Source organism: Heteronotia binoei, chromosome 20, assembly GCF_032191835.1.
Source record: "Heteronotia binoei isolate CCM8104 ecotype False Entrance Well chromosome 20, APGP_CSIRO_Hbin_v1, whole genome shotgun sequence".
NCBI lineage: Eukaryota > Metazoa > Chordata > Lepidosauria > Squamata > Gekkonidae > Heteronotia > Heteronotia binoei.
This window is the reverse complement of record NC_083242.1, coordinates 28,891,887-28,918,671: the sequence shown is the minus strand read 5'-3', so window position 1 is coordinate 28,918,671 and position 26,785 is coordinate 28,891,887. Positions and strand designations below refer to the sequence as shown.

At 48.2% G+C, this 26,785-nt stretch overlaps 1 protein-coding gene across 1 annotated transcript in view; it reads right to left on the bottom strand.

Annotated features, from left to right (window-relative positions):
* The window catches only part of BAIAP2L1 (BAR/IMD domain containing adaptor protein 2 like 1), a 124,042-nt gene that overhangs the window by 84,962 nt on the left and 12,295 nt on the right, over positions 1-26,785 (bottom strand). Inside the window, exon 2 of the mRNA XM_060260633.1 lies at positions 2,730-2,805. Within this exon, the coding sequence (XP_060116616.1) occupies positions 2,730-2,805 (76 nt within the window). The remainder of the gene's footprint in view (positions 1-2,729; positions 2,806-26,785) is intronic.

Below are 26,785 nucleotides of genomic sequence, written 5' to 3'. Positions count from 1 at the left end.
CCTTTAAATGTGATGGCCAGAACTCCCTTTGGAGTTCAATCACGCTTGTCACAGCCTTGATCTTGGCTCCACCCCCAATGTCTCCTGGCTCCACCCCCAAAGTCTCCTGGCTCCGCCCCCAAAGTCCCCAGATATTTCTTGAATTGGACTTGGCAACCCTATGCGTGCTAGATCGAACCTGTCTGAAACTTCCAACCGCAGACGTCAGGTTCCCATCTAGCAATCTGAAAGGGAGCGACAGACAAATGAGTTTGTCAGCCTCTGCAAACAAAACAAGTCCGGCTTGTAAACAAACAAAATACTCTCATTTGTCAAGCCTGGCAGTTTTGGAGGAGTGCGAGAGCTGGGCCTGAAAGAATTAACTGTGCCAGAGCCCAGGGGTTTAGCATAAGGTAGTTTGGGGGAGAGGGGCTGACTTAATAATAATAAGCTTTTATTTATATCCCGCCCTCCCTGCCGAGGCAGGCTCAGGGCGGCTCACAAGACATGGCGTGAACCATGATTACAATAGATACAATTCATATAATAAAATGCAGTTAATAAAAGACAGTTAAAAGACAGTTACATAAATAATTTTAAAACCACAATAGATTAAAGGTTCTGCAGTACAGGATGAACGTCTATCAAGACGGCCGGATGTCACTTTCAGAGTTCCACCTTATAGGCTGACTTGGATGGCCCCCGGCTAGCCTGATCCGATATCTCAAATGGGAGACCACAGAGGGAGTCCAGAGTTGCTACGCACAGCCACGCAACGGCCCAACCCCCTCTGTTTGTCTCTTGCCTTTACCTGCATGGCCCGGGCTAGTTCAGTCTCATTAGATCTCAGAAGCTAAGCAGAGTTGGCCCTGGTTAGCGCTTGGATAGGAGACCACCAAGGAAGACCAGGGTTGCTACGCAGAGGTAGGCAATGGCAAACCACCTCTGTTCATCTCTCGCCTTGAAAGTCCCTCCCCCCACAGGGTTGGCACTTTACATGCACACAACAGCTAGGGCAGGGGTGGCCGACGGTAGCTCTCCAGATGTTTTTTTTGCCTACGACTCCCATCAGCCCCAGCTAGCATGGCCAATGGCTGGGGCTGATGGGCGTTGTAGGCAGAAAATATCTGGAGAGCTACCGTTGGCCACCCCTGAGCTAGGGGATCTCAGTATCTTTCAGGTCATCTGTAGCCACAGATGATTAGCATGGGTGTTCACTGGCAAGTGGGCATGTAGCCATCGGTGATCTATCTGCAAGGCAGTCCCTGTACTGCAACGCTACCAAAACTTGTTCTATGAAGTAACATATGACGGGCGGCTAAAATGATTATGGGGATGGAACACCTTCCCTGTGAAGAAAGGATAAAGAGGCCAGGGCTCTTTACCCTGGAGAAATGATAGGGTTGCCAGGGCCAACTCAAGAAATATCTAGGGACTTTGGGGGGGTGGAGCCAGGAGACTTCGGGGGTGGAGCCAGGAGCAAGGGTGTGACAAGCATGACTGAACTCCAAATGAAGTTCTGACAAGTTCACAGAGAAAGGGACCGCACACCTTTTAAAAGCCTTCCCTCCATTTGAAAACAATGAAGGACAGGGGAACCTTCTTTGGGGGCTCTTGGAATTCGACCCCCTGGTTCAGTCTTTTTTGAAACTTGGGGGTGTTTTGAAGAGAGGCACCGGATGCTGTGTTGAAAATGTGGTACTTCTACCTCAAAAAACAGCACCCCCCCCCCGAGCCCCAGATACCCATGCATCAATTCTACATTACACGCTATGGGAATCGGTCTCTATAGGGCAGGGGTGGCCAACGGCAGCTCTCCAGATATTTTTTTTGCCTACAGCTCCCATCAGCCCCAGTCACTGGCCATGCTGGCTGGGGCTGATGGGAGTTGTAGGCAAAAAACATCTGGAGACCTGCCGTTGGCCATCCGTGCTGTAGGATATAATGGAGCACCCGGCAGACATTCTCTCCCCACCCCGCTTTCTGATAATCCTGAAGTGGGGGGAGGGCCTCCAAACTGGGGGATCCCCTGCCCCCACCTGGGGATTGGCAACCCTAATAAATGAGGATTGAGGGTTGACATGGTAGAGGCTTACAATATGATGCATGGGATAGAGAAGGTAGAGAAAAGTACTTTTCTGCATTTGTCACAATGCAAGAACTTGTGGACACTCAATGAGGTTAATGAGCAATAGGAAGTACTTTTCCACCTGAAGAGTAATTAACACATGGAATCCAGTGCTGCAGGAAGTGGGGCAGCTACAAGCACAGACAACTTCAAGAGGAGATTGGATAAACATATGGAGCAGAGTTCCATCTGTGGCTATTAGCCACAAGGGATAGGTGGAACACTGTCTGCGTCGGTGATGCTCTGTATTCTTGGTACTTTGGGGGGGACACAGTGGGAGGGCTTCTGGAGTTCTGGCCCCACTGGTGGACCTCTTCATGGCACCTGGGTTTTGGCCATTGTGTGACACAAAGTGCTAGATGGGATGGACCACTGAATCCAACATGGCTTCTCTTATGTCTGGGACAGTGATGCTCTGTTTTCTTGGTGCTTGGGGGGGGCAGCAATGAGAGGGCTTCTGGAGTTCTGGCCCTGTCAATGGATCTCCTGATGGCACCTGGGTTTTGTCCACTGTGTGATACAGAGTGCTGGACTGGATGGGCCAATGGCCTTATTCAGCATGGCTTCCCTTAAGTACTGTGTATTTAATCAGAAAGTTAACATAGAAACTAGGGAGGCTTACCGTTAACAGTTTTTTCATAGTTTTTCCCCAGGTTTATTAAGTTCCGCAGTCCCGGGTTGAATTGTTCCATCACATTCTGGGGGGACAAAACAAAACAGCAGCAGCCAGGTTAGGCAAAGTCAACTCCCTGAGAACAGCAGGGATAAAAATGAAAATCAGTAACCCAAAGCTGAGAACCTCAATAAATCTGAAGCCGGCCCATCTACAGGATGTTACTACCTTTACCTGTCATCTGAGACAGGGGTCCCCAACCTTTTTGAACCTGTGGGCCCCTTTGGAATGTTGACACAGTGCAGTGGGCGTGGCCACAAAATGGGTGTGGCAGAAGGCGGAGCCAGTCACACAATGGCTGCCACAACTTCTCTTCTGTCACACAATAAAGATCCTCGTGCTGTGACATATCAACATTTTTATTTTAAAAAAAACTGCACAGCCAATCAAATCTCCAGTGGCTGAGCAGAAGCTATCCTAGAAAAAGCCCCAATCGCTTACTGAAAACATTTGGTGGACACCAGTAAAGGCTTTGTGAGTTGTAATTGCAGCCCCAGGCACCACTTTGGGGACCCCTGCTATAATCAATGCCATGACAGAGAAAGCCCTCTGAGAAAACTGTGTTCCCAGTATCTCTCCTTCTAATTATACATAGGATGGGGGAGACTTGTCTTAGCAGTAGTATGTGCGAAAAGGATCTAAGGGTCTTAGTGGATCATTCGCTGAACGTGAGTCAACAGTGTGATGTGGTGGCTAAAAAGGCAAATGCAATTTTGGGCTCTATCAACAGAAGCATAGTGTCCAAATCACGTGAAGTGATGGTATTGCTTTACTCTGCTCTGGTAAGACCTCACCTGGAGTCTTGTGTTCAGTTTTGGGCACCACATTTTAAGAAGGATACAGACAAGCTGGAACGGGCCCAGAGGAGGGCGACGAAGATGGCGAGGGGTCTGGAGACCAAGTTCTACGAAGAAAGGGTGAAGGAGCTGGGCATGTTTAGCCTGGAGAGGAGGCAGCTGAGAGGTGATACGATCACCAGCTTCAAGTATTTGAAGGGCTGTCATATGGTGCGGAATTTTTTTCTGTGGCCCCAGAAGGTAGGACCAGAACCAACGGGTTGAAATTAAATCAAAAGAGTTTCCGGCTCAACATTAGGAATAACTTCCTGACCGTTTGAGCGGTTCCTCAGTGGAACCGACTTCCTCAGGAGGTGGTGGGCTCTCCTTCCTTGGAGGTTTTTCAACAGACATATGGACATATGAACATATGAAGCTGCCTTATACTGAATCAGACCTCTGGTCCATCAAAGTCAGTATTGTCTTCTCAGACTGGCAGCGGCTCTCCAGGGTCTCAAGCTGAGGTTTTTCACACCTACATCTTTTTTGGAGATGCCAGGGATTGAACCTGGGACCTTCTGCTTCCCAAGCAGATGCTCTACCACTGAGCCACCGTCCCTCCCCAGAGGCTAGATGGCCATCTGACAGCAATGAGGATCCTGTGAATTTAGGGGGAGGTATTGGTGAATTTCATGCATTATGCAGGGGGTTGGACTAGATGACCCTGGAGATCCCTTCCAACTCTATGATTCTATACATATGGCTAAAAAGGGTGTGTACATTTTAATACCCAAGTTCTAGACCGCAAGAAGTTAATGCTGAAGCAGAAAGGGTTTTTTCCTTGCACAATTGACACTGGCAACTAAAATTACAAAATATGAAACATCTAAAGATTTAAAAAGTATATACTGTCTTTGGAAACAATATTTTCTCTTTTCAACCGCCTCCCTGAGATATCTAAGACAGAAAATTGGACTAATCAAGAGGGTTTTTCTACACAGGAAACAGAGTTGTATTGCATTAAGTTATTCACAAAATTACACAGATAAATCTACAGCACTGTGTTTAGCTTGTTGAAGCTAGGATTTTGCTATGTAATTTTCCCATCATTTAATGTGTCATGTTAATACTTAGGCCATTGCGTTGGTTCTGTTTTCAGATTTCTGATTGGTTCTACAACTCTAATCCTATTGCATTGTTCACTGAATGTCCCGTCCCGTGGATTGTATTGACTCGCCCTGTGTAATGCACCTTGAGCCCAAGAGAGAAAGGTGGATTATAAGTAACATAAACAAAATATATAGAAGCTGAAAAATGACGTTTTATCACCAGGTACACAATTGACACACACGCAAAACAGAAGTCAATTCCTGCAAAATCATTTTTTTCGAAAGCAACCAGAAATCTGCACTGTCTCAAGGAATCAGTGTTAACCTTACAATCTGAAAACTGAGACCCTGTAATTTTGCTATTCAAAAACTGTACATCAGGTACAGATGTTTCAGCGAAAGCCAAGCTGGTTTCCTGTGTTGACAGTTTTGGTTTAAAAAGCATATACACACATGAACAAACAAAAAAAAACAGGTGTCGCAAAATATTCCTTTTATTTTGCCTTACTACAAAAACATATTTATGGTTATTAGAGGGTATTACTGCCCCCGCAAAAGGCAAATCTTCCCCTTTGTTTCGACACTGTTTCTAGTCAAGGAAAAACACCTTCTTCCCCTTAACAAACAGGCTATGGCTGGGGGTGGGGGGGGGGGAAGAGCTGGAAAAGTCAAACACTTGCAAAGAAAAGCTGTGATCGCCTGCTAACAACAAAACGAATAAAACGTCCAAAGAAGTCATACAAGCGGCTCCTACTAGCCTGCAAGAATTTTGGAGTTTTCTATTTCAGCATCTCCTGTAACTGCTTCTGTATTAAACAGACACCAGCCATTAGGGTTGCCAGCCTCCAGGTGTGGCCTGGAGATCTCCCACTTTTACAACTGCTCTCCAGCTGGCAGAGATTAGCTCCCCTGGAGAAAACAGCTTCTTTGAACAGTGGACTCTGTGTCATTGTACCAAACCCCACCCCTCTCCCAGATCCACCCCTAAAGTCTCCAGGTATTTTCCAATACAGACCTGGCAACCCAACTTTTAAGCATTTGATAAGGACTGAAGTATGAAACGGAAACAAACAAGGTCAGACGATAGATTTTCCAAAACCCCTTGCAGAAAGTAAAGCTTAATGCACAAACCAGTTAACTAAAGGAATAAAACCGATGATAGCCAACCTTACTTTTAAATCCGAATGCTAAGCTTAACTGGGTTATGAATACAGTTTATGAAAAACAAAACAAAATGGGAAGCTATGCAACCCCTCCCCCCCCACAAGTAAACAGCTGTATATATAAAAAGCTACTTAGGTAATATTTAACTGAAGTAGTTCAGGTATCATTTTGAACCGCTCGCATAACAATAAAGAGCAGACTGTAAACTGGCTTCCAGACTTTATTTTCAGCGGCTCCTTGTTCTAGAAAGCCACCTCATTCCACGCACACGCTGTTGATGTAAGATAAAACTGGCCCAACAATGCCTTTGCTCAGCTGAAGTTCCACTCCTTCCTCCCAGAATTTGCAATTTACAACCTTAAGAATGTCCAAACAAAGGGAGGTGGCAGAAGGGGTTTAACGCCCCTCAAAATCCCCTTCAAACAAATCCGTTTCATGGTGGTGTTTGATAGCCAGCTCTCTTTTATCATCTATATGCAGGGCCTTTTTTTGAAGAAAAAGCCCAGCGGAAGCTCATTTGCATATTAGGCCACACCCCCTGGTGCCAAGCCAGCCGGAACGGTGTTCCTGTGCGTTCCTGCTCAAAAAAGCCCTGTCTGTACGTATTTTATCATCACACTTTTATCCCGTCCTCCTTCCAAAGAGCTTCCAACTGCATACCTGGGGTTGGATCCAGCTAGATTTCTTGCTCCTTCTCACCCAGCCCCCCCTTCCCTAGAATAGCCCTTGCTGCTCACGGCTTTTGTCCATACAGGTCTCATTAGGGTTGCCAATCCCCAGGTGGAGGCAGGGGATCCCCCGGGTTGAATGCCCTCTCCCCGCTTCAGAGTCGTCAGAAAGCGGGGGGAGGGGAGGGAAATGTCTGCTGGGAACTCTGTTATTCCCTATGGAGATTTATTCCCATAGAAAATCATGGAGAATTGATCTGTGGTTATCAGGGGCTCTGGGGGGCTGTTTTTTGGGGTAGAGGCACCAAATTTTCAGTATAGCATCTAGTGCCTCTCCCCAAAATACCCCCCCCCCAAGTTTCAAAAAGATTGGACCAGGGGATCCAATTCTATGTGCCCCAAAAGAAGATGCCCCCATCCTTCATTATTTCCTATGGAAGGAAGGCATTGAAGAGGTGTCCCTTTATATGTGATGGCCAGAACTCTCTTTGGAGTTCAATTATGCTTGTCACAGCCTTGATTTTGGCTCCACCCCAATGTCTCCTGGCTCCACTCCCAAAGTCTCCTGGCTCCACCCCCAAAGTCCCCAGATATTTCTTGAATTGGACTTGGCAACCCTAGGTCTCATGGACCCCAACACAGCCTTCGGGGTGGGGAAAGGGGAGCCTTCTCTTTCCTCTTCCGCTAGCAGAAAAGCTGGTTTGGGAACCAACCCCTAATTTTCTCCTCATCATTTTTTACTGTTACAACAACCTTGTGAGGTAGGTTAGGTCAGTGGCCCCCGACCATTTTGGCACCAGGGACTGGGTTTGGGAAAGACAATTTTGCCATGGACCGGTGGTGATGGCGGTTCTGGGGTTTCTGTTGCCCCAGGCTGCTCCCACCCCCACCCCCTGTCCCTGGCCCCCCTATGGGGGTCATTAAATGACAGGTAGGCAAAGGTCACTGCCTGGGCGAATGAAAGAGGTAGTGCTTCGGAGTGAGGCTGCGCTGCCTCTTTTGTCTGCCTGGCACCTGGGCGGGTGAAAGGGTTGGTGCCTCTGCCTCACTCCACGGCCCGGTTGCTACCAGGTCACGGACCAGTACCAGTCCATGGTCCACGGCCCAGGGGGTTGGGGACCCCTGGGTTAGGTGAAGAGAGAATGAGTGGTCCGAGGGGCACTGAGTGAGCTTTACAGCAAAGCGGGGACTAGAACCCAAGCCTCCCCAAATGCACTCTGGTGCTGCAACCGTTACAGCACAATGTCTCCGTTTTCTGTATGGCCACACACTATTTTATGGATCAGGACACTGACCGTATTTAAAAAAAAGAAAATAATTCAAATATGTTCTCATCTAGGTCATTGTGTAATAATACCTGACAGCCAGTGCGGTGTAACAGTTAGTGCGCTGAACTAGGACCTGAAGCTCCAGGTTCGAATCCCCACATGCCACCTGGGAGCTCCAGATTCGAGTCCACACTTATGCCATGGCAACTAGCTGTGGCACCTCAGGCCAACCTCACCTACCTCGCAGGGTAGCTGGGAGGATAAAATGGAAGAGAGAGACACAATGTAAGCCATTTTGGGTCCCCACTGGGGAGAAAGGCAGGGTATAAATGAACAACACCCCCCCCCCCAAATAATAACAATTACTTCCACTTAGGCATTATACCTGAACCACAAAATAGTATTATACCTGTTTGCCATTATACCTGAACCACAAAATAGTATTATATGGATGCCAGCCTCCAGGTGGGACCTGGGGATCCACTGAAATTACAGTGCATCTTCTCTAGACTACAAAAATCAGTTCCCCTGGAGGAAACAGCCACTTTGGAGGGTGGACTTTATGGTGTTGTACACCCCACTGATGTCCCTGCCCCCCCCCCAAACTCCTTTCCCAAATCTCCAGGAATTTCCCAACCCAGATTTGGTAACTCTACCCTTCCATGCCACACCGTTGGCCAGGGTGGACCTGGCACCCTTACAAAACACGGTAAGAATTTAGCCTGAAAACTGGGATCCCAAACTGGGAACGAAGCCCTCTTTGGAATCTGAGTTTACAGGCCCAAACAGAGCGCTGCAAACAATGCCACCAAAGCAGAAGCACTGAGTTAGCTTACTGGCTGTGAGGGAATGAAGGGGGAGAAGGGATCACACGAGGGAGCCTAAAACTCCTTCAAGGCTCGTTTACATCATGCTCCACTTCAGCTTGATGTTAGAGTTGCGCCTGGCCCATGTAAGGTGAATGAAAACTCCACAACATTTAATGGCTTTTTGACACAGATGGAAAATATTTCTATGGACATTTACAGCAAACCAATAAATATGGATTAAGTGCAGCCAGGGCTTTTTTTGGTAGAAAAAGCCCTGCAGGAACTCATTTGCATACTTGGCCACACCCTCTGACATCGCTTCTCCTGGGAGGGGGGCACTCATTGGCAGCTCCACATCTCTTGCTTTCTTCACAAGCCCGTTGGGGGCTGGAGGTGGCAGAGAGGACGGAGCTCACGTGTGTGGCTGCCTAATGCCTTTCCTCTGCCAGGGACCTTTTTTTGGAGCTGGAGCCCTGGCCAAGCCAGCCGGAACTGAGTTTCTGTGCGTTCCTACTAAAAAAAAAAAAAAGCCCTGAGTGCAGCAATTACTCCAAGAACTCTGGTTGCTCAGTCCAGAAGCTAAATGTTACAATGGAACAGCTGTAAGTTATGATCCAAGTCTAGAGAATGAAGCCGAGGAATTGTGGTTCGGTGGTAGAACATCTGCTCGGCATGCAGAAGGTCTTAGGTTCAATCCCCGGCATCTCTATTTAACAGGCAGCAGGTGACAGGTGCTGGCTAAGCAAATCATCAGCTTGGACTTCATTAGGGTGAGGCGGAAATTACCCACAAAGCTACCGCGGTGGCCCTTTTCCGGGTGCCAAAGGCATTCAGATCTGAGTTCATGAGAGGAAGTGGCATTCAATTAACACCAAGTCTGACCAAAATGTTGACATAGATCCTACCCAAGTAACTATGCAATGATGGCAACAGTAGTAATTCCAGGGGTTGAACAATGTGACTTACTAAGTTTTAACACCCATTTGTGTGCATGCGTGAAGTGCCGTCAAATCATAACCAACCTATGGCGACCCCAGCAAGGTGCTTCAAGGCAACCGAGAAGCAAAGATGGTTTGCAGTTGCCTTCCTCTGCAGAGTCTTCCTTGGTGGTCTCCCTTCCAAGTTCTGACCCTGCTCATCTTCTGAGATCAGGCTGTGCCATCCCCCCTTCCCTCCTCAATTTCTGTTTAGGAAGGCTTCAATTAGCCAGGGTAAAGTCACTTCTTAGTGATGCAACTTAAAATGAATTTGCAGAACTCACCAGGGCATATGGTCAGAAGTTTCTCTTTACTGCCACAATGGCTCCCACTGCCTGGCCACTATGGGTTAAAATAATCACAATATTTCAGGAGCCCCTTGCGAAAAAACTTGATGGCCCTTATGACATTAAAAGTGCAATGGTGTCTGAAAATTACTGGGGGGGGGGGGGGGACCAAGCTGACATTCTTGAAAAGATTAAAGAGACAACTCTCCAGTTAAGTTTTAGAGTAGCTGTATTGGTCAGCAGCAGAACAGTTGGGAGGGACGGTGGCTCAGTGGTAGAGCATCTGCTTGGGAAGCAGAAGGTCCCAGGTTCAATCCCCGGCATCTCCAAAAAAGGGTCGAGGCAAATAGGTGTGAAAAACCTCAGCTTGAGACCCTGGAGAGCCACTGCCAGTCTGAGAAGACAAGACTGACTTTGATGGACCAAGGGTCTGATTCAGTATAAGGCAGCTTCATATGTTCATACGTAGCTTCATAACAGTAAGAATCATAGAGCTGGAAGGGACCCCCCCACACACACAGGGGTCCAAGCCTGTTCCACTGAGGAACCGCTCTAACTGTCAAGTAGTTCTTCCTAATGTTGAGCCGGAAACTCTTCTGATTTAATTTCAACCCATTGGTTCTGGTCCTAACTTCCGGGGCAACAGAAAACAATTCTGCGCCCTCCTCTATACAACAGCCCTTCAAGTTAGATATGAGTCCAGTAGCACCTTAGAGGCCGACAAGAATTCCAGGATGTCAGCTTCTGAGAGTCAAAGGTCCCAGGAGAGGGACGGTGGCTCAGTGGCAGAGCATCTGCTTGGTAAGCAGAAGGTCCCAGGTTCAATCCCCGGCATCTCAAACTAAAATGGGTCCAGGCAAAGAGGCATGAAAAACCTCAGCTTGAGACCCTGGAGAACCAAGGGATGGTGGCTCAGTGGTAGAGCATCTGCTTGGTAAGCAGAAGGTCCCAGATTCAATCCCTGGCATCTCCAAAAAGGGGTCCAGGCAAATAGGCATGAAAAACCTCAGCTTGAGACCCTGGAGAGCCATGAATGGCGCTGTGGCTCAGTGGTAGAGCATCTGCTTGGGAAGCAGAAGGTCCCAGGTTCAATCCCTGGCATCTCCAACTAAAAAAGGGTCCAGGCAAGTAACGTGGAAAACCTCAGCTTGAGGCCCTGGAGAGCCGCTGCCAGTCTGAGAAGACAAGACTAACTTTGATGGACTAAGGGTCTGACTCAGTATAAGGCAGCTTCATATGGTCATATCTTCAAAGTTGTGTCTGATGAAATGAGCTGTGACTCTTGAAAGACCCTGAAACTCTTGTTGTTCTTCGGCTGTGGATTTTTTTAAATTTCAAATATATTTTATTGTAATTTTACGTAATATATAGAATACAGATATGAGATGAAGAACTGATGCAGTTTAAGATCACGTAGTACTTATTGCAGATAACCCCAAAGCAATTAGAAATATCAAAGATTTCAGGTTTTCACGGCTGGTAACATCATTAGGGTTTGTAGAATCTTTCGGGATCAAGTGCCGTGTTCTACTGCAAAACACCCTACAGACTATAAATTGCAGAAAGTCTCAGAACAACCAGCAAATTCCACAGAACAATCAGCACAGTCAACAACCATCTTTCTTATCTTCAAACCCCTTCCAACCTTCCCAGCAATTAACACGGAACAATGGTCACATTCAACAGCCAGTTTCCTTATCACTACCCTTCCAGGAAGCCCCACCAAACAATGGGCACCTCCACAAACCAATTGCCCTTTCATCACACCCCCTCCAGCCTAGAAATAGCAGCTCTCCAGCAGCCCTGGCCCCACTCAATGCACAGCAGCCAAGAAGGTCTGAGCGCCTGCTCCGGCTGCAACGCCACTGAGGATGTTCTCCGCAGCTGAGAACGAAACGTCTGGAAGGAAAACTTTCTCCAGTAGAACACCGCACTTGATCCTAAAAGATTCTACAAACCCTAATCATTTACAAATAATCAATAATATGAGACAACTGAACCATAAATACAATCAAATTTAGAATTAAGCAATGAAAATAAAACAGTACTGAAAATCCCTGTATTTTTGACCTCTACTCACTTTGTTAGCCAAAATGTAAACACTACCACAAAGAAAGGTCATTAACTAGATCTGGAATAACGTCTTGTGACTTGAGATATTTCTAGGATAGGAAACCATATAGCATAGAAGTTTGAAGAATAGAGAGGATGTTCTAGCTGGTTAAAGTTGTCAGAGATTTTGGCCATTATATAAGTGCTCCAAAGTTTCTTGTGCCAGAGGTTTAAATCAGGAGATTTAGTAGATTTCCATCGGATGGCCACTGCAGTGCAGAGCGAGCAGCTGATAAAAGGAAGGAGACTGTCTCTTTTTTGAGTCCGGTACAAGGTGCTGGTTATTACCTTTAAAGCCCTATATGGCCTAGGACCTGCCTACCTGAGGGACCGTTTCTCCCCACATGTTCCCCAGAGAGTGCTGAGATCAGGAACCCAAAATCTTCTTGTTATCCCTGGGCCAAAGGAAGCCCGCATGAAATCTACCAGGTATAGGGCTTTCTCTGTAATGGCACCTTCCTGGTGGAACCAGCTGCCGGAGGAGGTGAGGGCCCTGCGGGACCTTGCTCAATTCCGCAGGGCCTGTAAGACAACCCTCTTCCGGCTGGCCTACAACTAACCGGCATAGGAAATTAAGTGTAGTTCCGATAGACTTCTGATGTTTTAATGCTTTTAATGTTTTAACTGTGTAAAATGCCTAAAACTTAATATTGTTATGTTAGACTTCAGGTGTTGTGAGCCGCCCTGAGCCACCTTGGTGGGAAGGGTGGGATATAAATCATAAATAAACTAAAACTTTATGCAATGGACGTGTAGAATCAAGCCCCCCCCCGCCCCAGTTATCAGTAGTTGATCAGGAGTGCAGGCAATAGTTACATTAGTAATTCCTTTAATTTTTCCAAAATTTTCTCCCCAAAGCCACGTAATTTAGGACCGAGAGCCCAACAATGAGGGTAGTCGCCCTGAGAGCCACAGTTTTTCCAACAAAGAGGTTTCACTGTGGGTAGCATGTGCGCTAACTTTGCTGGGAGTTAAGTACCAAAAAGAAAGCAGCTTAAATGATTGTATTTTGATTTCCGCCACAGCAGATTTGAAAGGTGACGTGGACCAAACGTCTTCCCATTGATCCTTAGTGATTTTGCACACACGGCATTTATTCCAAGAAGACTGATATGTAAGGATCTTAGAATTTAGGGGAGGGACGGTGGCTCAGTGGTAGAGTATCTGCTTGGGAAGCAGAAGGTCCCAGGTTCGATCCCTGGCATCTCCAAAAAAGGGTCCAGGCAAATAGGTGTGAAAAACCTCAACTTGAGACCCTGGAGAGCCGCTGCCAGTCTGAGAAGACAAGACTGACTTTGATGGACCAAGGGTCTGATTCAGTAGAAGGCAGCTTCATATGTTCAATTGTCTCAGGAGTTCACAGCTGAATATGTTAATGAGACCAGATGTTTTTTGGATGACTTGCTGTGGATTTTTTTAAAAAACACACCAGAACAGGCTTGTGATTAAGGACTAAGCGTGCGGCTACAGATCAGGCGTCCAGTCCGCTGGCTCCTATGAGCGTTATAAAACTTCCTATATCAAAACGAAAGCCACTGTTGGAATGTTTTTTCCTGTAAATGTTCAGCTTGGAGCTATAATACACAACACGCCTCTTTGGAACACAATAGCTCAGCAGGTATTGACACAGAGCAACAATGCATGAAGTCCCTGCAGCTCCCGGCTCGCATCCTGCTGGGACACATCCTGCTTTGGGAACTGAAGAAGTGAGCAGCGACTCATGAGAGTTCAGCCCCTGCCAGTTTGGTGTAGTGGTTAAGTGTGGGGACTCTTATCTGGGAGAACCGGGTTTGATTCCCCACTCCTCCACTTGCACCTGCTGGAATGGCCTTGGGTCAGCCATAGCTCTGGCAGAGGTTGTCCCTGAAAGGGCAGCTGCTGTGAGAGCCCTCTCCAGCCCCACCCACCTCACAGGGTGTCTGTTGTGGGGGAGGAAGGGAAAGGAGATTGTAGGCCGCTCTGAGACTCTGTCCTTGAAAGGGCAGCTGCTGTGAGAGCCCTCTCCAGCCTCACCCACCTCACAGGGTGTCTGTTGTGGGAGAGGAAGGTAAAGGAGATTGTAGGCCGCTCTGAGACTCTGTCCTTGAAAGGGCAGCTGCTGTGAGAGTCCTTTCAGCCCCACCCAACTCACAGGGTGTCTGTTGTGGGGGAGGAAGGGAAAGGAGATTGTAGGCCGTTCTCTGTCCTTGAAAGGGCAGCTTCTGTGAGAGCCCTCTCAGCCCTACCCACCTCACAGGGTGTCTGTTGTGGGGGAGGAAGGGAAAGGAGATTGTAGGCCGCTCTGAGACTCTGTCCTTGAAAGGGCAGCTGCTGCGAGAGTCCTTTCAGCCCCACCCAACTCACAGGGTGTCTGTTGTGGGGGAAGAAGGGAGAGGAGATTGTAGGCCGTTCTCTGACCTTGAAAGGGCAGCTTCTGGGGAGAGCCCTCTCAACCCCACCCACCTCACAGGGTGTCTGTTGTAGGGGAGGAAGGGAAAGGAGATTGTAGGCTGCTCTGAGACTCTGTCCTTGAAAGGGCAGCTGCTGTGAGAGCCCTCTCCAGCCCCACCCACCTCACAGGGTGTCTGTTGTGGGGGAGGAAGGGAAAGGAGATTGTAGGCCGCTCTGAGACTGTCCTTGAAAGGTCAGCTTCTGGGAGAGACCTCTCCAGCCCCACCCACCTCACAGGGTGTCTGTTGTGGGGGAGGAAGGGAAAGAAGATTGGAGGCCGCTCTGAGACTCTTCGGAGTGGAGGGCGGGATATAAATCCAATATCTTCTACATTTTGTTAGTCTTTAAAGGTGCTCCCGGACTCTTGACTCTTTTCGTACTGCTTTTGGAATGGCAACCTCCACCGGATTAACAAATTACAAGTTTATGAAGAAGTTCACATCCATGTCTTTGGAAATATTAGCAAGATTTTATCCGAATTACTTAATCATAGCAAATAAAGAAAGGGTCTTTGGAACGATTGCTAAATAGTCCAGTTCCTAATTATCATTTATTTTATTTACTTTGTATCCCAGTGGGGACCCGAAGCAGCTGCTCTTCTGTTTTATCCTCACGATCTTTAATTTTTTAAATTTATTTAATTACATTTGCATCCCGCCCTCCCGATTGGCTCAGAGCGGCTAGCAAAGGTTAAAACAACACAGCACAAAATAAAAACACAATAAAACCATTAAAACAATTTCATACAATGTCATGCATTTCAGGGACACTTCGTTCAGCTTTAGTTTCATTCCCTAGAATCCAGACAGCATGGTTATTGGGAGGAGTTCAATTTTCAGTGCTGGGGGATGGTGGAGTGGTGGTCGTCTCCCCATTAGACGTTAAATGCCAGCCTCAACCATTCTGTCTTGCAGGCCCTGCGGAATTGCGGCAAGTCCTGCAGGGCCTTGATGTTTTCAGGGAGAGTGTTCCACAAGGCAGGGGCTGCCACCAAAAAGGCTCTCGCGCTGGTGGTGGTCAGCTGAGTTTTTTTTTGGCCCAGGGATCCTGAGAAGATTTGGTGAACTTGACTGGAGTGTTCTCTGGGGCTCATGACCCTATGAGGTAGGTGAGGGTCAGAGGATTCAACAAGACCAAAGTCATTCAGCAAGCTTCCATGGCAGAGAGAGGGACTGAAGCTGGAATTCCCACATCCGAGTCTGACACCTTGCCCTGGTCTGGATGTAGGGTTGCCAAGTCCAATTCAAGAAATATCTGGGGACTTTGGGGGTGGAGCCAGGAGACATTAGGGGTGGAGCCAAGATCAAGGCTGTGACAAGCATAATTGAACTTCAAAGGGAGTTCTGGCCATCACATTTAAAGGGACGGCACACCTTTTCAATTCCTTCCTTCCATAGGAAATGAAGGATAGGGGCACCTTTTTTGGGGCTCATAGAATTTGACCCCTTGGTCCAATCTTTTTAAAATTTGGAGGGTATTTTGGGGGGTGGCACTAGATGCTATACTGAAAATTTGGTGCCTCTACCTCAAAAAACAGGGCCCCCAGAGTCCCAGATACCCGTGGATCAATTCTCCATGATTTTCTATGGGAATAAATCTCCATAGGGAGCAACAGAGTTCCCAGCAGACACTTCCCTCCCCTCCCCCCGCTTTCTGACGACCCTGAAGCGGGGGGGGAGGGCCTCCAAACTGGGGGATCCCCTGCCCCCACCTGGGGATTGGCAACCCTATCTGGATGGACCAGGCTGGCTTGATCCCATCAGATCTCAGAAGCTAAGCAAATGTATCGGAGACCACCAAAGAAGCCCAGGGTTGCTATAGGCAATGGCAAACCACCTCTGTTCACCTCCTGCCTTGGAAAACACCCTGGAGTTGCCATAAATCAGCCCCCACTCGATAGCATTTTCCACCACCAATCTGACACACTAACCACTACAGCACGCTGAACTGGATTTGCCCTGGAGTATCACCTTCACCAAGGTTATGGTTTATGAATGTGATACGTTGATTCATTTGTCTGAAAACATCAATTAAGTCCTTATTTGTTGATAGAAGCAGGCCACAGGATTGTCAGAAAGTGAAAAACCACGCATCAATCACATTTTTAGGGGGAAAAAATGATGTTCCAGAAAGAGAAAACTAGCAGTTTTCATGCAGTGTGAGCTTCTGGAAGAGCATAAGAACATAAGAGAAGCCATGCTGGATCAGGCCAATGGCCCATCCAGTCCAACATTCTGTGTCACATAAGAACATAAGAGAAGCCATGTTGGATCAGGCCAATGGCCCATCCAGTCCAACACTCTGTGTCACATAAGAACATAAGAGAAGCCCTGTTGGATCAGGCCAATGGCCCATCCAGTCCAACACTCTGTGTCACATAAGAACATAAGAGAAGCCATGTTGGATCAGGCCAATGGCCCATCCAGTCCAACACTCTGTGTCACATAAGAACATAAGAGAAGCCATGCTGGATCAGGCCAATGGCCCATCCAGTCCAACATTCTGTCACACAGTGGCTAAAGAAACCAGGTGCCAACAGGAGGTCCATTAATGGGATCAGGACACTAGAAGCCCTCCCACTGTTGCCCCCCAAGCACCAAGAATACAGAGCATCACTTGCCCCAGACAGAGTTCCATCAATCCGCTGTGGCTAATAGGCTGATGGACCTCTGCTCCATATGCTTATCCAATCCCCTCTTAAGGCTAGCTATGCTTGTAGCTGCCACCACCTCCTGTGGCAGTGAATTCCACGCGTTAAACACCCTTTGGGTGAAGAAGTACTTCCTTTTATCTGTTCTAATCCAACTACATCATCAAATGTGTATCATTGTAAAAATATACAAGCGATGCAGTTTAAGTGAAAAGAAGAATAATTTGAGAAGGGAAAGTGGCATGGTATAGCCTGATCGTGTTATACCTTGGAAGAGAAGCGGGGTTGGTGCTTGGATGGGAGACCATCAAGGAGGGCTCTGCAGAGGAAGGCAATGGCCAACTGCCTCTGTGTCTCATTTGCCCTGAGAGCCCTTTGCTGGGGTCGCCATAAGTCAGTTGTGACTTGGCAGCATTTAACACAACATAAGGCAGGGGTGGCCAAACTGCAGCTCAGGAACCTCATGTGGAGAGCCAGTTTGGTGTTGGAGAGCCAGTTTGGTGTAGTGGTTAAGTGTGCGGACTCTTATCTGGGAGAACCGGGTTTGATTCCCCACTCCTCCACTTGCACCTGCTGGAATGGCCTTGGGTCAGCCATAGCTCTGGCAGAGGTTGTCCTTGAAAGGGCAGCTGCTGTGAGAGCCCTTTCCAGCCCCACCCACCTCACAGGGTGTCTGTTGTGGGGGAGGAAGATAAAGGAGATTGTGAGCCGCTCTGAGACTCTGTCCTTGAAAGGGCAGCTGCTGTGAGAGCCCTCTCCAGCCCCACCCATCTCACAGGGTGTCTGTTGTGGGGGAGGAAGGTAAAGGAGATTGTGAGCCGCTCTGAGACTCTGTCCTTGAAAGGGCAGCTGCTGTGAGAGCCCTCTCCAGCCCCACCCACCTCACAGGGTGTCTGTTGTGGGGGAGGAAGGTAAAGGAGATTGTAGGCCGCTCTGAGACTCTCTCCTTCAAAAGGGCAGCTGCTGTGAGAGCCCTCTCCAGCCCCACCCACCTCACAGGGTGTCTGTTGTGGGGGAGGAAGGTAAAGGAGATTGTAGGCCGCTCTGAGACTCTGTCCTTGAAAGGGCAGCTGCTGGGAGAGCCCTCTCAGCCCCACCCACCTCACAGGGTGTCTGTTGTGGGGGAGGCAGGTAAAGGAGATTGTGAGCTGCACTGAGACTCTTCGGAGTGGAAGGCGGGATATAAATCCAATATCTTCATCTACCTCACAGGGTGTCTGTTGTGGGGGAGAAAGGTAAAGGAGATTGTGAGCCGCTCTGAGACTCTTCGGAGTGGAGAGCGGGATATAAATCCAATTTCTTCTTCTTCTTCACACATATTGTGTGGCTCTCAAAGCCCCCACCACCCCATCAGCCAGCTTGGAGAAGGCATTTGTCTCTTTCAATTACTCCTCCAAGCCAAGCCAGCCAGAGGCCTGGAGAATGCATTTAAAATTAAAGTTCCTTTCTTTCCACCTCTCCCTCCCCACCTTCTCTCTCCCTCCCCTCCTTCTATTTTCCTTCCTTCCTTCCGCTCTCAAACATCTGATGCCCATGTCTTGTGGCTCTCAAACATCTGAAGTTTATTCTATGTGGCTCTTACATTAAGCAAGTTTGGCCACCCATGACTTAAGGGAACTATGAAGAGTTTAATGCTCTAAGTCTCTAACCTTCTGCAGCATGTTCTAATCCCCTGAGACACCCGTTCTTCCACTTCTCGGAGTTATGACCCACTTTTGTGGTCTGACCCAGTCTAAGAACCTCTGCTTCAAGCTGTGTCTACTGTCCAGACATTACAAAATGACAGAGGGACTCGCCTAAGTGATTTTCGCCATCAAGCTTATTGGAATAGCACCAGAATGTTAATTTTAAATTAGACAGTTTTAAAGCTAAATACTGATTTTAAATACTTATTGTATAACCCATTGTATTGATGTTGTTAGCCGCCCTGAGCCTGCCTCGGTGGGGAGGGTGGGATATAAATAAAATGTTGATTGATTGAAAAGGCAGCTAGACATTGACTCCCACCCCACATCTCTCCATCATCCCTGAAAGCAGGCTGGGTGGAGGACTAATACTGGGTAGGGGGGAAGGATTCAGGAGAGAAGCTCAGGCACAGAGAGGAGGGGGGGGAGGGAAGCAAAAAGGTGACAAAGGAAAGAGGGGGAAAGGACAAAGAGAGTAACAGGACAAGGGAATTTGAACAGGAATAGGAAGTGATGGGAAAGGCATCAGAAAGAAAGCCAGAAGTATGAACTATGCATCTCTGGCCACCAGGCTGCGGATTGCTGGCTTAAACACTTTTAAACTGTGAACAACACGACATTCCAGCCGATGCAGGGTTCCTTTAAATGTCAACACAAATGTCATTTCCACGGCTTGCATTAATCTGTGGCCCTGAAGCCGTCTGGCCAGCACCCCGTCAGCTGAAAAGATTGATAGATCGCCTCCTCCCATGACATGAACTCAAATCTGCCCTGAGACTAGTCAGGAAATTTCAGTATTTAGATTCTTGTATCGGTTGGGGGTGGGAGGGGGTTTTTCCTTTTTTTTGCAATTATATTCAAGAATGTTATGTAAGGTGTAGAAATGTATCCTGGAGGGAATCTAAGCAATGGGCCCTGTGCCATGTATTGAAGAAGCATCACGAGGTCACAAGCAAACACCGCTAATTCCCTTTTTGGAGTTTTCCTAAGTCCTTTAGCTGCCTCGGATTTCAAAAGGTTTATTTGTGCAACTGGCTTTGCGAGCCCCCTGACTTTGCCAAGCTTGCAAAGTGATTGATTGGTACTGACAATAAGTGAAAGCTTCGTCTAGGGCTGCCAACCTCCAGGCGGGGCAGGAAAAAAAGGTAAAGGAACCCTCCGCGAAAAGCAGCCTCCACAAATAATAATGCAAAAGATTTATAAAGGCATCAAAGCAGTTTGTTCCAATATGAATATAAGAACCAATACATAAGGAGACCACAAACCCACACCCAAAGTCACTGGAATACAAATAAATCCAGACGTTATGAACAAATGAAGCTGCCTTATACTGAATCAGACCTTTGGTCCATCAAAGTCAGTAGAGCCAGTTTGGTGTAGTGGTTAAGTGTGTGGACTCTTATCTGGGAGAACCGGGTTTGATTCCCCACTCCTCCACTTGCACCTGCTGGCATGGCCTTGGGTCAGCCATAGCTCTGGCAGAGGTTGTCCTTGAAAGGGCAGCTGCTGTGAGAGCCCTCTCCAGCCCCACCCACCTCACAGGGTGTCTGTTGTGGGGGAGGAAGGTAAAGGAGATTGTGAGCCGCTCTGAGACTCTTTGGAGTGGAGGGCGGGATATAAATCCAATATCATCTTCATCTTCTTCTTCATCTTCTTCTTCTTCTGTCTACTCAGACTGGCAGCGGCTCTCCAGGGTCTCAAGCCGAGGTTTTTCATACCTATTTGCCTGGATCCACGGAGCACAAGACTTCCAGAGATTCTTACTCTGTACTATCCGATATGGTCGACGGATAGTAACGATTGTAAGCATATTGAATACAAGTGTTTGTTAGCACCAGCATGTAAACGTCACGAGACTGTTTGCAAGCTGGTAGAATCTATAGCGAAATGACGGATCAAGTACTGCCGCGTCGCGTCCATCTCATTATGCCTTGCTGTACGGAGTAAGAATCTCTGGAAGCCTTGCGCTCCGTGGATGACTTTACCGTGGGAACTACTGCCTGCACCTTTTCTAAAGTCCGGACATTTATTTGTATTCAGGTGACTACGGGTGTGGGTTTGCGGGCTCCTTATGTGTTGGCTCTTATATTTATATCGGAACAAACTGTTTTGATGCCTTTATCATTCTTTTGCAATATTATTTGTGGAGGCTGGTTTTTGCGGAGGGTCCCTTTACCTTTTTTTCCTGCCCCGTTATCCGCGTAGCTCTTTGTTGGTTTGCACAACCTTCAGATGAGGTCTGGCGCTTCCCTGCAATTGTAACAACTGTCGTTCGCAGACAACAGCGATCAGTTCCCCTGGAAGAAATGGCTACTTTGGAGGGTCAACTCTATGGCACTATTCCCTGCCGGGCCCCTTCCCCAAATCCTGCCCTCCCTAAACTCCACCCCAAACTCTCCCACGATTTCCTAACCCAGAGCTAGCAACTCTGGGAGCCAGTTTGGTGTAGCAGTTAAGTGCGCAGACTCTTATCTGGGAGCACTGGGTTTGATTCCCCACCCCTCCACTTGCAGCTGCTGGAATGGCCTTGGGTCAGCCAGAGCTCTCTTATCTGGGAGAACCGGGTTTGATTCCCCACTCCCCCCACTTGCAGCTGCTGGAATGGCCTTAGGTCAGCCATAGCTCTCTTATCTGGGAGAACCCGGTTTGATTCCCCACTCCTCCACTTGCAGCTGCTGGAATGGCCTTGGGTCAGCCATAGCTCTCTTATCTGGGAGAACCGGGTTTGATTCCCCACTCCTCCACTTGCAGCTGCTGGGATGGCCTTGGGTCAGCCAGAGCTCTCTTATCTGGGAGAACCGGGTTTGATACCCCACTCCTCCACTTGCAGCTGCTGGAATGGCCTTGGGTCAGCCAGAGCTCTGGCAGAGTTGTCCTTCAAAGGGTAGCTTCTGTCAGAGCTCTCTCAGCCTCACCCCCCTCACAGGGTGTCTGTTGTCGGGGGGGAAGGTAAAGGAGATTGTGAGTCACTCTGAGATTTGGAGTGGAGGGTGGGGTATAAATCCAATATCATCGTCAACTCTAGCTCCGTCCCACCTCTACGGTCTCACACCGATCTCATCTCACCTTTACAGACTTGAAGAAAAGTGACTTGGCTAAGTTTGCGGCAGAAAACCTTTAAAACACAATCAGTCCAGGACTTAGTGTGTGATTCTCTCACACAGACTAGAAGCTAAAGCAGAAGATCTTTAAGTGGCTCTGAAAAGCAGCTATTTATTTGACAGAGCATCCAGTTTGATTGATACCTGTCATTTCCAGTCCGGCTGGATCCCGAGCACCATTCATTCAAAAAAAACAAAACACACACAACGACCTGAATGCTCAGGGCTAAATGGGGATCCTCGAAGGCAGGTGGAGAGGGTGGGGTGTACATGAGAGAGCGACTTCAGAGCAGACAGGAGAAGAAAAGGGGAGGGAATAAGAAGAGAAGCAGAGCAGAAGGATGTGGCTTTAAAAACGCATGTTTTGACCAACTGGGCAGAGGAGACAGAAGGGCGTTTGTATTTATGGGTAGAACTGGAGGAAAAATAATTTACTTGGGGAGTGTTTTTATGCTTCTTTGACGATGGGCAACACCAAAAGAAACTTCCTTCCTGGCATGCTGCCAGCTGGCAGAAATTTAGGCAGACGACATCACCCGCCTTACTGCCTATCTACAGACTCGTATCTGAGTTTCACACACTCCCTGCCCTGAGCAACTAAGGGCAGAGAAACCAGTGTGTGTGTGTGGGGGGGGGGACTGATTACAGGAGGAAGGGGTTTTTTGAGGGCATGAAGTTAGGGTTGCCAACCTCCAGGTGACAGCTGGAGTTCTCCTAGGATTACAACTGATCTACAGCCAACAGAGATCAGTTCCCCTAGAGAATACAGACTTAACATGTATACACATACTCTACACTATATGACTCCCCCCCGTGAAATCACTCTTATTAAAATTCACCTGTGGAGCTTGGCTTTAATGTTCGCATTTATCCCTTGCAAATTCCTTTGCTTTTTGTTTGGCTGTACCTTATTCATTTTTATAGTGCTGATTCTGTGCTGATGCTAGAAAACTAGCAAAGTGGCCAACACTGAATCAACAGAAGTTGGTCCAATAAAAGGCATCAACTTACATGCTTCCTGGCCTTGAATACCGTGCCAAATTGTTTTGACCTCATCTGACAAACTTCCTTGAAATCTGCACTGACTTTGAGAGGACTGCAGAGCGTTATGAGGAAACGCGAGCTGTGCCACTCATAGTTTTTCATGCTGCTCAATCGACTGTCCCATTTTGAAGTTTGTATGTGGATGCCAGGAATATCACCCATCCCACCATAAAAAGACTGGGAAAGGGACAGATGTAGCAGAGCTGAAATGCTATTTAAAACGGCCCTGTATAGGTAGGTATTCTAGAAACTACCACAGTTAGTTGAGAGCCAGTTTGGTGTAGTGGTGAAGTGTGCGGACTCTTATCTGGGAGAACCAGGTTTGATTCCCCACTCCTCCACTTGCAGCTACTGGAATGGCCTTGGGTCAGCCAGAGCTCTCTTATCTGGGAGAACCGGGTTTGATTCCCCACTCCTCCACTTACAGCTGCTGGAATGGCCTTGGGTCAGCCACAGCTCTCTTATCTGGGAGAACCGGGTTTGATTCCCCACTCCTCCACTTGCAGCTACTGGAATGGCCTTGGGTCAGCCATAGCTCTGGCAGAGGTTGTCCTTGAAAGGGCAGCTGCTGCGAGAGTCATCTCAGCCCCACCCACCTCACAGGGTGTCTGTTGTGGGGGAGGGAGATAAAGGAGATTGTGAGCCGCTCTGAGACTCTTGAGTGGAGGGCGGAATATAAATCCAATGTCGTCGTCTTCTTCTTCACAGTTAGCTCTAAATTGATGTCCTCTGAATTATCCAGTGATGTCCGCAGAAAAGGGCCGAGATGACAACAGCACCTCATTCTCCTTTTGATCCCTAGCTGCATACAGATCTAACTTTAAGGGGTGGAAAAAAACCTGCTTTAACTAAAAGCTAATCCCACGAGGGAGAGGGAAATGGGCTAAGTTTAGAATTTGATTTATTGCAGCCAGTCATCCTTATACGTTTTGCTCGTCTGCAAATTTACAAGAAGACTTCTATGTAGGGGTCATTTTGTAGGAAGAAAAAGTGCAGGAGCTCAGCAGCAAATCTCATTTGCACGTGCCCCAGGATCTATATTCAGCAGGGAGAGAACTCCCCACTGCATGCAGCAGACCCTGGCTGGAGGTTCAGAAGCTGCGCTTCTGCGAGCTCCTGCTGAATTCAAGCCCTGCTTCCATGTTGACCAAAACAGCTGATACGGTCAGCTCTGGCATTGCTGTCAGATCCTGAGATTTCTCAGAATTTCCCCAAATAACTGATTGCCTACAAATCTTGCCACGTCTTCCAAAGATGGCTATAACCATACAGAAATACGCTTTGGAAGGCTCAAATTTAATATGGATTTTTAGGGAGTTCAATAGATCCAAGGTTTAAGCAGCAACAGAGGTCAGCTCTTAAATCAGTTCTGTATTTCCTGGTTTTTAAAATTTTGGGTATGCACAGATTATTTTTATTTTATTTTTTGGCATTTATTCCCCCCCTCCAGTAGAAAGACAGGGGCTAGAGATCAACGTTCCCTCTAAGCTGAGTAAGTGTGAGCCAGATCTCTGGTTTTTTTAGCCTCTGGCTCGCTCACAACTTTAATGCCAGTAGCTCACAAAGTAGAATTTTTGCTCACAAGGCTCCACAGCTTAGAGGGAGCATTGCTAGAGAAAGCGACTCTATTTCTACCTGTTTGAAGAAGAAGAAGAAGAAGAAGAAGATGATATTGGATTTATATCCCGCCCTCCACTCCGAAGAGTCTCAGAGCGGCTCACAATCTCCTTTCCCTCCCTCCCCCACAACAGACACCCTGTGAGGTGGGTGGGGCTGGAGAGGGCTCTCACAGCAGCTGCCCTTTCAAGGACAGAGTCTCAGAGTGGCCTACAATCTCCATTCCCTTCCTCCCCCACAACAGACACCCTGTGAGGTGGGTGGGGCTGGAGAGGGCTCTCACAGCAGCTGCCCTTTCAAGGACAGAGTCTCAGAGCGGCCTACAATCTCCTTTCCCTTCCTCCCCCACAACAGACACCCTGTGAGGTGGGTGGGGCTGGAGAGGGCTCTCACAGCAGCTGCCCTTTCAAGGACAGAGTCTCAGAGCGGCCTACAATCTCCTTTCCCTTCCTCCCCCACAACAGACACTCTGTGAGGTGGGTGGGGCTGGAGAGGGCTCCCACAACAGCTGCCCTTTCAAGGACAGAGTCTCAGAGTGGCCTACAATCTCCATTCCCTTCCTACCCCACAACACACACCCTGTGAGGTGGGTGGGGCTGGAGAGGGCTCTCACAGCAGCTGCTCTTTCAAGGACAACTTCTGCCAGACCTATGGCTGACCCAAGGTGCAAGTGGAGGAGTGGGGAATCAAACCCGGTTCTCCCAGATAAGAGTCCGCACACTTAACCACTACACCAAACTGGCTTTGGTGAATGTTCTAGTCCTTCTGCAGTGATCTTATAATGGTAACAGAATTCTATACTTCAGGAGTGGCCAACGGTAGCTCTCCAGGTGTTGTTTGCCTACAACTCCCATCAGCCCCAGTCATTGGCCATGCTGGCTGGGGCTGATGGGAGTTGTAGGCAAAAAAAAACATCTGGAGAGCTACCGTTGCCCACCCCTGCTATACTTGATCACCTCACTCTAGGTAACATCCTGGCAACCGAGGTTCTTACTACTAGCAGTAAAAATAAGTTTTACTGCAGTGTCAGAATCTTTAGTCATTAATAACAGAGGACCGAATTGGATCATCTTGATCTACTCTCTCCATTAAACTCTGCATAACGTACTGAGGATAATTCAGATAATTCAATTTCAGAAGTTCTTTATGGCTTTCTGAACTCGCTGCTGTTTGATTAGATTCATCCATCTCAAAGTGTGTGAGTGTCTTCCCCTTCTTCTGCCTTCCTGTGAGGCATACGAGGGGTGGACACAGGGGCGACTAGAGAAGCCTCAGATTGCTCATCAGAAACCTACCTAACTGCTTTGTGACTTCTAGCTGCCTCTTCTAGCTGGCTGGGTAATGCTGCCGTTTGGCAGGAGTGACGGCTTGTTTAGAAAGAATTCAGTCTAACAGTTTCCTGTCAACACACAATAAATGAACGTACGGAAGCTATGGGAAACATATACGGCTCAGCAGCAGGACACCTGGACCGATTTCCCACTAACCTTATGCCGCTCTCACGCTCCTCTTCCCCACGGGGCTTCCAACGGATTTCACACTATCTGCCCCGGGGCTGCAACTCGCTCCGCCTCTTTCGCGCAGCAAACAAGATCCTCTAAAAACCAGTTTCTGTTTGCTGCGTGAAAAAAGGCGAAGCTAGTTGCAGCCCCGGGACAGATAGTGTGAAATCAGATGGAAGCCCTGTGGAGAAGAGGAGCGTGAGAGCGGCATAAGGCTAGTGGGAAATCGGTCATGCTCTGCAGGCAGAAGGTCTCCAGGTAAAAAGATCCTCTCCAGGTAAGAAGATCAGGTAGCAGGTGATGTGGAAGACCTCAGCCTGAGACCCTGGAGAGGCGCATCAGTCTGAGTGGGCAATACTGACAGGGATGAATCAAATGTCTGATTTAGGCAGCTTCATAGAGGAAGAAGATATTGGATTTATATCCCGCCCTCCACTCTGAAGAGTCTCAGAGCGGCTCACAATCTCCTTTCCCTTCCTCCCCCACAACAGACACCCTGTGAGGTGGGTGGGGCTGAGAGGGCTCTCACAGAAGCTGCCCTTCCAAGGACAGTCTCAGAGCGGCCTACAATCTCCTTTCCCTTCCTCCCCCACCACAGACACCCTGTGAGGTGGGTGGGGCTGGAGAGGGCTCTCACAGCAGCTGCCCTTTCAAGGACAGAGGCTCAGAGCGGCCTACAATCTCCTTTCCCTTCCTCCCCCACAACAGACACCCTGTGAGGTGGGTGGGGCTGGAGAGGGCTCTCACAGAAGCTGCCCTTCCAAGGACAGTCTCAGAGCGGCCTACAATCTCCTTTCCCTTCCTCC